A 12,457-nucleotide genomic window follows, 5' to 3' on the forward strand; every position below is an offset into this window, starting at 1 on the left:
AAAGTAAATATGGCAGGCGACCAGCTTGGCTTAACAGTGAAATCCTTGCTCGTCTTAAACACAAAAAAACAGCTTACAAGAAGTGGAAGATTGGACAAATAACCAGGGAGGAGTATAAAAGTATTGCTCAGGCATGCAGGTGTGAAATTAGGAAGGCCAAATCACACTTGGAGTTGCAGCTAGCCGGAGATGTTAGGAGTAACAAGAAGGGTTTCTTTAGGTATGTTAGCAACAGGAAGAAAGTCAAGGAAAGTGTGGGCCCCTTGCTGAATGAGGGAGGGAACCTAGTGACAGAGGATGTGGAGAAAGCTAGTGTACTCAATGCTTTTTTTGCCTCTGTCTTCACAGACAAGGTCAGCTCCCAGACAGCTGCACTCTGCAGCACGGTATGGGGAGGATGTGACCAGCTCTCTGTGGAGAAAGTAGTAGTTCGGGACTATTTAGGAAAGCTGGACGAGCACAAGTCCATGGGGCCGGATGCACTGCATCCGAGGGTGCTAAAGGAGTTGGCCGATGAGATTGCAGAGCCATTGGCCATTATCTTTGAAAAATCATGGCGATCGGGGGAGGTCCCGGACGACTGGAAAAAAGCTAATGTAGTGCCCATCTTTAAAAAAGGGAAGAAGGAAGATCCAGGGAACTACAGGCCAGTCAGTCTCACCTCAGTCCCTGGAAAAATCATGGAACAGGTCCTCAAGGAATCAATCCTGAACCACTTAAAGGAGGGGAAAGTGATCAGGAACAGTCAGCATGGATTCACCAAGGGCAAGTCATGCCTGACTAACCTAATTGCCTTCTATGATGAGATAACCGGCTCTGTGGATGAGGGGAAAGCAGTGGATGTGCTATTTCTGGACTTTAGCAAAGCTTTTGATACAGTCTCCCACAGTATTCTTGCCAGCAAGTTAAAGAAGTCTGGGCTGGATGAATGGACGGTAAGGTGGATAGAAATCTGGCTAGATGGTCGGGCTCAACGGGTAGTGATCAATGGTTCCATGTCTAGTTGGCAGCCGGTATCAAGTGGAGTGCCCCAAGGGTCGGTGCTGGGGCCGGTTTTATTCAATATCTTCATTAACGATCTGGAGGATGGTGTGGACTGCACCCTTAGCAGGTTTGCAGATGACACTAAACTGGGAGGAATGGTTGATACGCTGGAGGGTAGGGATAGGATACAGAGGGACCTAGACAAATTAGAGGATTGGGCCAAAAGAAATATGATGAGGTTCAACAAGGACAAGGGCAGAGTCCTGCACTTAGGACGGAAGAATCCCATGCACTGTTACAGACTAGGGACCGAATGGCTGGGCAGCAGTTCTGCAGAAAAGGACCTAGGGGTTACGGTGGACGAAAAGCTGAATATGAGTCAACAGTGTGCACTTGTTGCCAAGAAGGCTAATGGCATTTTGGGTTGTATAAGTAGGGGCATTTCCAGCAGATCGAGGGATGTGATCATTCCCCTCTACTCAGCACTGGTGAGGCCTCACTTGGAGTACTGTGTCCAGTTTTGGGCCCCACACTTGCCCAGCGGAGGGCAACAAAAATGATTAGGGGGCTGGAGCACATGACTTATGAGGAGAGGCTGAGGGAACTGGGATTGTTTAGTCTGCAGAAGAGAAGAATGAGGGGGGATTTGATAGCTGCTTTCAACTACCTGAAAGGGGGTTCCAAAGAGGATGGATCTAGACTGTTCTCAGTGGTAGAAGATGACAGAACAAGGAGTAATGGTCTCAAGTTGCAGAGGGGGAGGTTTAGGTTGGACATTAGGAAAAACTTTTTCACTAGTAGGGTGGTGAAGAACTGGAATGGGTTACCTAGGGAGGTAGTGGAATCTCCTTCCTTAGAGGTTTTTAAGGTCAGGCTTGACAAAGCCCTGGCTGGGATGATTTAGTTGGGTTTGGTCCTGCTTTGAGCAGGGGGTTGGACTAGATGACCTCCTGAGGTCCCTTCCTACCCTGAGATTCTATGATTCTATGAGTCTATGTTATTTCTTTTGTTTCTTTTTTGCAGTGCTAATATTTGTAATAAAAATAATAATATAAAGTGAGCACTGTACACTTTATATTCTGTGTTGTAATTGAAATGAATATATTTGAAAATGTAGAAAAACATTCAAAATATTTAATAAATTTCAATTGGTATTCTATTGTTTAACAGTGTGATTAAAACTGTGATTAATCATGATTAATTTTTAAATCACAATTAATTTTTTGAGTTAATCATATGAGTTAACTGCGATTAATCAAGAGCCCTAAAATAAACTTAGCTGGATGGATGATGTTCAATGTAAAAAAATATTTTCTTCGGGGGCAATTAGTTGAAAATGGACAATAAATGATTAATGTGGAGAATATAGCTAGATAAGGGGAAATTTTAGGGGTCTCAATTGACCTCAGAGGATCTGTTTCTTCCATTGTAAACACTTCAACAACCGTATAACCTACCCAGTGCAAATGGTGTTTCCTATAGCTTAAACATCTTTTGCAGGACATATTCTATCCAGAGACAGTGGGACTGCCAGAAATCCAGAGTTTCTGTTGTTGTGAAGAGAGCTCCACAGGTTTACCAGACCAGCTGTAGCCTCTTAAGGTTTCCTGGCCCAAGTGACAGTCCCTAATTTAGATTATCTGTGCTGGGCCTGGAACAAAAAATTGTGTATAAACCTAAGCCCTAGCCAATGGGGAAATGCCTTGCAATACGTTAAAAACTCTATTCTTGATATGTGATTAAGGCTGATCCAGCAGAAAATTATATTTCATTCACACTGGTCTCCGCATAAGTTACAGTGCTTGGGTTTTCCCAACACAGACTGCTTCTGGAGATGTGGGTCTTCTGGAGCCATGCTGGCTCATGTGTCTTGGGACAATCCCAACATCCAGTCTTTTAGGCTAGAAGAAGATAGGAGGATTAATATGATAATGGGTACAGTCTTAGAAATTACTTTCCAAACTGTGTTTTGGGATATATCCCAACATCTTGGAAACTCTCAGCTCATGGAAAGCTTGTTTCTATAGTGCAGTGCTTGTAGCCAAATGGCTTATATTGCTTTGATGGAAGAGCAGATTGCTTCCAGGATAGAAGCTTGGCAGAGAGGCCTGGCTGGCTGGCAACTACAGAGTGAGTAACATTTCAGAGAAGATGGGCCTTAGACAAATTTGAAAAGATTTAGTCTAACTTTGCACAGGCCTAGATTGATCTCTAGCGGATGGGAACCGAAATGTCACTCTCATCCCTCTCCTCCCCCCACTGCTGTTTTCTGCCCTCCTGTTCTTTTATCTTGCTGTCCCTTTTTAAAAACCTTTACTTTTTTAGATCCCTTTTTTTTGTGGTTTTACGTCTACCCAAACATTTGACATACATGTGTACCACCAACCTAAAACTGAGATCAGTTCACCAAGCAGAAAGATTGAATTTATACAGTGTGCTGAAAGAAATAGTATGGTTTCATATATTTGTTTGAGTGAATCTGTGACACAGAACTGGCATTGCTGAAATACATGGTATCATATATTTATAATGCAAATTCTTGATTATTGTACTACGTATATTTTGGCAATCTAATTGTCATAACTGTACTTTCTCCTTCTCTCCCCCCTTATTTTTGAAGGGGAAACATTTAATATATACATTTTTAAAAAAGGTTTCCAATTAATGCACTAATCACATACTTAGATATTTATCTACCATTTATTCAACACTCAGACAAAATACACTCACTCACCAAAAACCAGCACACCCGTCCAATAATTTTGAATATTAACATTTGATAGGCATGCCTCATTTGTTAAACATGTGTAATCAGAGATTTCACTCAATTTATAAAATCACCAGAAACAGCATGTCTTGGGTAATGTAAAGGTGCTCACTTTGTAATAAAGGTAACACCCTGTTAAATGAGCTGGGGGATTATATTACTGTTTAATGTTTCTCTAAGCAAAAGCTCACTGTTGTAATGAACATTGTTTTGGCTCTGATATGTACATGGCAAAGATTTGTTAAAACTTCATAAATAAATAAATACTTTTAAAATATTTTCTTCTGTGCTCTCACCTGATATTTTAGTTAAATAATCGCATTTCTCTGAAGCTCTTTTGGGAACCCAGAAAAATGCAGGCGATAAAAGAGGCAACATTGCAGGAGCAAGAGTTCAGGTTAAGTTTTAAACCGAGAAAGTTAAATTAGATTGCCCATCTTCCTCCAAGAGTAATTTTGGAGTACGTCTGCAGCATAAATCACATCACATGCTCTGAACATTTTAATCAAAGATTCATTCCTAAAACTTTCTAGTACAAAGAAGACACACAGAAGCCCCAGATCTATGCTACATGTATTATGCCATTCTATCTAGAGAGGATGAATACATTTCTTTGCTAGATAGTTATTGAATATTTGTATAATTTTAGAAGAGGTAGGGAAATTTTCCCTCACTATGCCCATATAAATGAATCACTGATTCTAGTATATGCATATTTCAGTAAATGTTGCAGTGTAGTCTGCATGCAAAGGTGTTTTGTGGAAATCAAAGACTCTTTATAACAAATTTATTAGTGAACAATGGTAACCTTATTTTCTCCACTCAGAAAAAGTCAATTCGGTTCAGAGATATCAAATATATTAAAGCTAATAATTTATTCTTTTATTTTAATGTGGTATTTATGCTGTTTTCTGTAACTTTATTTAAAGGATCATCTATTTCAACTGGACTGGCACAAATTTGAGAGAGGACGAGGCAGGTGCCCTTTTGATCCCAGCTCCTCCTTCATCTCAACTTTAATTGGTAATGAACTTTATGTCTCAATCTTCAAGGAGCTGTCAAACTGTCTTTCCGAGTCTCTTTCATCAGCTCTCCGAGGTGTTGTCAGTATTTCTTTACAGCCTTTGGCATGTCAGACTTACTTCTATCAGTGGTGCCCACATTAATATTACATTCCAGACAGTGTTAATTTGAGTAAGCGTATCTCAGACAAGCGAGCAAATGTTATATTACATGCGCTGTTCTACAAAGATAATTGATTGTCACTTAATATTAATGGTAACATCCGTTTTCTTTTCTTTCAAAGCAAAATTATGTATTCAGCTCAAAATATTTACACAAATGAATTGTGTATCCCAAAATGACAGTTTGCACTGTGAGCTTCAAAGACTTAATTTTGACAACAGGAATCTTAGAGAAATGCTATTAGGCCTAATGGTTTTATAACTGAGGGCTTTTGTTGTGTATGCAACCTATACGTTTTCTTAAGATGCCAAATGTAGGGGGGTTGTAATTGTCTCTTCTTGTAAACCAAACAAACAAGGTGCTTATAAGTAGAAAAGTGTGTTTTATACTGACATTGCAGGAACAGAACTTGGCCCCAATCCTACATAACAATTAATGTGGGCACATTACCAGGCCACCACAGAACAAAACTGACTGCTGCCCATGAGACTCTTGTTGCAGGATCGAGACCTTTGAAACTGAAATACAATGCAATCCAGTATGTATTTATTTTATAACGTGGTGTTCTTGGACATAGCGTAGGATATCATAGCTTGCCAATCTTACTGATGTTAGACTAGATGGGGACAGTCGATAAGGAAAGTTGTCGATAAGAATTACAGGTAGAAGAAACAGGCCAACAGCTAGTGGTTGTGGGAAGTGTAAATGAGATGATTTTTGAGCTTTTCTTGAAAGGGATAGTCAGTGAGATAGAGAGGTGGGCAGGCTGAGTCACAAAGCTAACAAGGACCACAAAGAAAGGACCAACTATAAGTAGAGGAGAAGCGCAAATATTATGAGTAAGAATAGGCTTGAATAGAGCGAGTAGAGGGAACACCTGAATCTAGAGGAAAGGTGAGGAGATATGTATCAGGGGGTCGTTATGAAGAGACATGAAGATGAGGAAAGTGATTTGGTTTGATATCTTTCTGGAAAGAAACATTCTGGAGATAGTTTTGTGTTGTCCTGTTTTTCTTGACGTTTGCAGTTTACATTGCAGTGGCACAAAATTTGTGGATTTTAATGCTTTTTTGTTGTTTACCTCAAACACCAAATAGACTGTATCATCTTGAACTAAAATCAGAAAGCCTACCCCTAGTATTTCAAAGGTACGTACCATGAGTGGATTATATTCAGATAATATGTTCACGTATCCTTTCACTTCAACACATTATTTTGGTGAGTTTTCCCTCCAATTCATGTAAAATCCTTGAAGTTACTTTTGTTCAGCAAAATCTAACCTATTGTAGTGCATTCGCAGTATCGTTCATCACAGCTCAGATAACTTCATATTTAGTGGCTATATAGACATGGAAGATCCAGAAAAAAATATTTTGACTGACTTACAGATGTCCTGAAGTACAGTTGATTATGGGTCTTTCACACACTCTTCATCTCTCTGTGTTTCAACCATTTAATAACTAAGACCGTGATCACACAGTGAGCTCTGCATAGGTACAGGGTTCCACCTGCACAGAGCTTAACTGTAGGATTGGAGCTTAGCAGTACGGTCCTGCAGTTCTCAGTCTTTACTCAGGCAAAACTGAGAAAATAAATTAGATTTGATTCTGCTCTAACTGTAAGGTCAATGTGAGTTTTATTATTGTCTGAAATGGGAATCAGATTGTGTCCTAATTGAACACTTCATGCCTGGGCATAAGGTACTTGCACTTCATGCCTGGATCTTGGAAAAAGCAGTTTGGGGTACATCTGCACATCGTTTTAAAACCCATGAGTCTCAGAGCTCAGGTCTACAGACTAGGGCTCCCACTACGGCACTAAAAACAGCTGTGTAGACAGGCTTGAGCTTAGGCTCAGGCTTGAGTTTAGGCTCTGAAACCTGGAGAGAGGGGTGGGTTTCAGAAACTGAGCTCCAGCCCAAGTGACAGCATCTACATGGCTTTTTTTAGCACCGTAGCACAAGTCCCGTAAGCCCTAGTCTGTAGACCTGGGCTCTGAGTCTGGCTGCTGTGGATTTTGAAATGCAGTGTGGACTTATTCTTAGAGGTCCCATTCTAGAAGCATTTCATGTGCAGAATTTTCATTGAAGTCAGTTAATGTTCCACAAATGCATGGTTTATAGGATCTGACTCCTAAGAGCCTATAATGTTTTAGTATCAATAGACAAATGATCTCACTGTTTTCTACTAAGCAGTATGAAAGTTTCCTAAAAACTTTAGGTTCACCAGGAATTTGTTTTATGTTACGAATCAGATTAACTTTTCTAGGAAAAAGTCATCCTTTAAATAGCCAGATTGTCTACATTCAAATTGTTGTGAGGAAATGCTGTATTCCTAAAGGATCATACAGTAGCTCAAGGAACCTATCCTTGATGTTATTTTAAAAAAATACTCATCTGAGGGTATAAAGTTCTTAAAGGTATACATATTTTTATATATTTTTTATATTTAAGGGCTCTCATATTCATAGTGAACAGAAACACTAGAAGAGTATGTTTTAGAGTGATTTTTTTTTACCCCTTTGAGGCCTACAGTGGAGCAATCACAGAAGACATAACACTTGGCAAATGAACAGAATGAATTCTTAGGGCATCTCATGAGACCATGCAGTGTAGCTGTTTGGGTTTGTGGCAGATAGTTTGACAGTTTGGGGTGGATTTGTCTGGAGGACAGTGAGAGCGTAGAAACAAGCATTGTAGCCGTTAATAAATAACCTTTGTGTGGATGACACCAAAGCAGCAAGAGTGAAAGGCTGAACTACTTGCTCGGTCCAAGCAAAACAAATGAAGGCTAATCTCTGGATGAGATAAGGCAACAGGAAGATTAGTATTGTATGAGAAAACAGGCTAAGACTTACTCAGCCTAAGAAGACTTTAGCCATTTAGCTGTACGTGGAGCATGCAGCCATAAAAGGAGATAAGAGATTAAGAAAATAAGAGGATGAGTGAGGGCCTAGCCACAGGTATCCAAGTTCCATATTTGTATGCTGGCACCCAGCTTTGCCCAAACATATGCCAAAGAGGCTTGTGCACCTGAGCACCATGACCAAGGGATTCTGGCTCATTCCACATGAGAGTAGGGACTTTTCTTATCCATTCCTTCTTTCTTGGCCCCTTTATCTAATATTGGATTTGGCACCTTACTAGACAAGCTAGTGTGTGCTTGAAGAACAATCTGCCCAGCAGAAGGGCTGGTCCTCAACACCAACACTAGCTGGCAAGAGTGTAAACCCAGGATTTTTTTTTATTCATCCCAGATGAAGAACGAATATAAGAACATAAGAACGGACGTACTGGGTCAGACCAAAGGTCCATCTAGCCCAGTATCCTGTCTACTGACAGTGGCCAATGCCAGGTGCCCCAGAGGGAGTGAACCTAACAGGCAATGATCAAGTGATCTCTCTCCTGCCATCCATCTCCACCCTCTGACAAACAGGGGCTAGGGACACCCTTCGTTACCCATCCTGGCTAATATCCATTAACGAACTTAACCTCCATGAATTTATCCAGTTCTCTTTTAAACGCTGTTATAGTCCTAGCCTTCACAACCTCCTCAGGCAAGGAGTTCCACAAGTTGACAGTGCACTGTGTGAAGAACTTCCTTTTATTTGTTTTAAACCTGATGCCCATTAATTTCATTTTGTGGCCCTTAGTTCTTATATTATGGGAACAAGTAAATAACGTTTCCTTATTTACTTTCTCTACATCACTCATGATTTTATATACCTCTATCATATCCCCCCTTAGTCTCCTCTTTTCCAAGCTGAAAAGTCCTAGCCTCTTTAATCTCTCCTCATATGGGACCCGTTCCAAATCCCTAATCATTTCAGTTGCCCTTCTCTGAACCTTTTCTAATGCCAGTATATCTTTTTTTGAGATGAGGAGACCACATCTGTACACAGTATTCAAGATGTGGGCGTACCATGGATTTATATAAGGGCAATAAGATACTCTCCGTCTTATTTTCTATCCCCTTTTTAATGATTCCTAACATCCTGTTTGCTTTTTTGACCGCCTCTGTACACTGCATGGACGTCTTCAGAGAACTATCCACAATGACTCCAAGATCTTTTTCCTGATTTGTTGTAGCTAAATTAGCCCCCATCATATTGTATGTATAGTTGGGATTATTTCTTCCAATGTGCATTACTTTACATTTATCCACATTAAATTTCATTTGCCATTTTGTTGCCCAATCACTTAGTTTTCTGAGATCTTTTTGAAGTTCTTCACAGTCTGCTTTGGTCTTAACTATCTTGAGCAGTTTAGTATCATCTGCAAACTTTACCACCTCACTTTTTACCCCTTTCTCCAGATCATTTATGAATAAGTTGAATAGGATTGGTCCTATTGTCAGATAGCTTTGTAACAAGGGAAAGGAAGTTGTAAACAGGGAAATAAGTAAAATTTTCAAAAGCACCTAAATGACTTAGGTGCCTAAGTCTCATTAAAAGTCAATGGGAGTTAGGCTCCTATTTGACTAGGGCCCAGATCCTCAACGATATTTAGGAATCTAACTCCTATTGATTTCAATGGGAGTTAGGCATCTAATACCATGGAGAAGATGGACGTAAGTCACTTTTAAAAGTGGGACTTAGGTGCTTTTGAACATTTACCCAAAGGCCTTTAACAAACCATAAGTTTAACCCAATTCCTTTTTGTTGTTGTTGTTGTTTTAAATCTCTTTTGAAGGATTTGAAATCTGTTTCCATCTTGTAACCTAAGGACTTCCTGACACCACCAAACCCTCCATTCTTTTGAGACCTCCCTCTAAATTTCATATTACTCCCATTTTTGTTTAACTGATTACCATCTTCCCAATTATAATTTGTTTTTAAGCAGGAATCCAGTGTCCTTCCCAATGGGCTGAACAAAATTACTTTAAAGTTTTATCTAACTACCTCTCTAAGTGTGCTTTTTCAATTCTGTCCTATTCAAACCCATCACCGTGATATCTGACCATTTATTTTTGTGCCCATTACAGTGCACTTTACAAATTTAAGTCCATATTATTGTTCTGAAGAAAGACCTGAATTTTATTTTCTCTCCCATAGTCTAAGGTTGAGCTAAATTGTTTAGAACTTCACTTCTTTATTCTATCCTTCGATCGCTGTCTCTTTCACTCAGTTGTTCTCTTTTCCATTCCAAGAACAGGCATGAAAAACCAGAGGAATCATTATCAGAATGGATTTTCCTAGATAGAAAATAGACATTAAAACCTAGTGTAAATTTATCATAGCTTGCTTAAAGTATTAGATATATCAAAAGTTATAGGCCTAAAGTGTTTTATCAGCCACTGTGGTCTTAGTCAATCAGCCTGCGTGATTTATTACAGAGCTGCTTTGACTATTGAAAGCATATGGGTTGATGGGGAGGGTTGTTTTGTTTTTTTACATTTACATTTTATGCAACATCCTGCAGTTAAACATCTATTCTGTTTCCTTATGCTGACAATAAATAATTGTGACAAGTTTAATTGTTCATTATAGAATTTTCATCACAAGCTACTTTACCATCAGGTCAGATGACCTGTCATAAAACTCACTAAAATGTGGGATATTCACTTTTAAAGCCAAGTCAGGAACTCTCTCATTTTATTGAACCAGGATTTGTAATTGAAGTGCTGAAATACACAAACTTTTCTTTTGACCTAAGTAAACCTATTTACATCTGATTTTAGTCATACATATCGCAAATGATCTTCCAGATTTAACTATTTCTAAACTTGTATCACATAGCTAAAAGTAATTCCTCTATTTTGTTGTGAGGGCCTAGTTCTGAGCAGAATATCCCCACTGAAGTCACTGAGCCCCAGATCTCAAAGATATTTAGGCACCTAACTCCAGGGGGAATTAGGTACCTAAATACTTGAAATCAGTGGGAGTTCGGTGTGTAAGTATCACTGAGGACCTGGGCCTGAGCTACACCTGTGTAGAAGAACTGCCCCATACTAGTACTCTTAATTATTATATTTTAAAAATATAGAATACGTGCCATTGGGGTGCTTTGCAAAAGTTATAGCTTAGCGGCTCCATAAAATGGAGTACTACTAATGGTAACTCTTAGTATTTCCATTGTTTTACTACTTTCAGTTCAAATTACTCATACCAAAAACATCACCAACACCTGAAGCACAGCCATTTCTGAGGTAGAAATCTATTCTAAACTTGCAGTAATTTTAAGAGGAGAAGTGGGAAATAATATTTGTTTGATATTACACAAAAGATTCAACTAAAAGGAATGTTGCAACTTTGTGCTAGAATTTGGCACCCTTTTAACCTTGGCTTATACCTGTATTCTTAGGAAAATTGTCATGGGGTACGGCCATGTGTTTTATGTCACATCAAAGAAGAGATTTTCATCACGACACTGCCCCCTATTAATTTGCTGGTATATTGCATTATTGATAACTGTGAGGATACTTGTGTTGTTTCTTTTAAAATGTAGCACAAAGCCAGGCAAGAGGGAGATTGGGGACGTTTCCAGGTAAAATCTATAAGGAATCAGAGAGATTTCTTGTTCTTGTTTCTTGTTCAGTGTTAGAAAAAAAAGGCTTTTGTGCTTCTTTACCATTGTCACCTGAAAAAAAATCGGTTCTGCATTTTCCTCTTCTTTGCACATTTTTGCAACTTTTACACTTTTTTGCTTAGAAGCACAAAATCCTATTGTCCTGAGTTGTCAGACACAATTCCAGTTGCTTTCCAGGATTGCAGAAATTGTCCCTTTATTTGTTATATCTAATTAAAAGCACTCCAAAGCAAAGCCTGACTTGATTTTAATGAGATAAAAAACAGAAGATACCATTAGACACATTAGATAGTGTACAACGCATGTGTCTTCTCCAGAGAGATAAACTATACCCACTCAACTGCGACCACACCAAAATCAGGTTCAAATATTTGTTACACAGTCTACCTAAAGTCTATATGCTGTCAAAGTCTTGTTCTGCTGATTAGAAACAGATTAGTGTGAATATTTTAGAAAGTCAAGCAAGAAAATGCATCATTTCCCTATACACGCTATAACATTATACAGGTAGTTATGTTAATCTTGTGTATTAATTGCTCTGGCACATCCTGAAAAGTTTACAGTAATGGACTGCAATGTATATGTGACCTTAAAACAATGTGAATCTCATTATTGAAGTTTAAAGAATCCTAACGTGGTACCTATTTGTTCCTCATTCAGAAAATATACATTAGAGGAGCAGCCAGTGTTGGCTTTACCCTGCATTCTGTCTGCATCTAAAATTCCTAGGGAATTTTGAGTGTACTAGGAATGCAGAATTCAGCCCTGTTGTTTCAAATAGCAGAATTTCCTTTCCATGTATGAAACTCTTAATAAAAAATCATTGTACCTAATCATTGGAGCAACTTACTAAGGTTTGTGGATTCTCCATAACAGGCAATTTTTAAATCAACATTATTTTTTCCCCTAAAAGATATTCCCTAGTTGTTTTAATATGAAGATATACCTATTGCATAGAACTGGAAGGGACCCTGAAAAGTCATTGATTCCATTCC

General features: G+C 38.9%; 1 protein-coding gene across 1 annotated transcript in view; it reads left to right on the plus strand.

Moving 5' to 3' along the window:
• The window catches only part of SEMA3E (semaphorin 3E), a 230,774-nt gene that overhangs the window by 179,247 nt on the left and 39,070 nt on the right, over positions 1-12,457 (plus strand). The window contains exon 5 of the mRNA XM_044979219.1: positions 4,681-4,774. Coding sequence (XP_044835154.1) covers positions 4,681-4,774 — 94 coding nt within the window. The remainder of the gene's footprint in view (positions 1-4,680; positions 4,775-12,457) is intronic.

This window comes from Mauremys mutica, chromosome 1, assembly GCF_020497125.1.
Source record: "Mauremys mutica isolate MM-2020 ecotype Southern chromosome 1, ASM2049712v1, whole genome shotgun sequence".
NCBI lineage: Eukaryota > Metazoa > Chordata > Testudines > Geoemydidae > Mauremys > Mauremys mutica.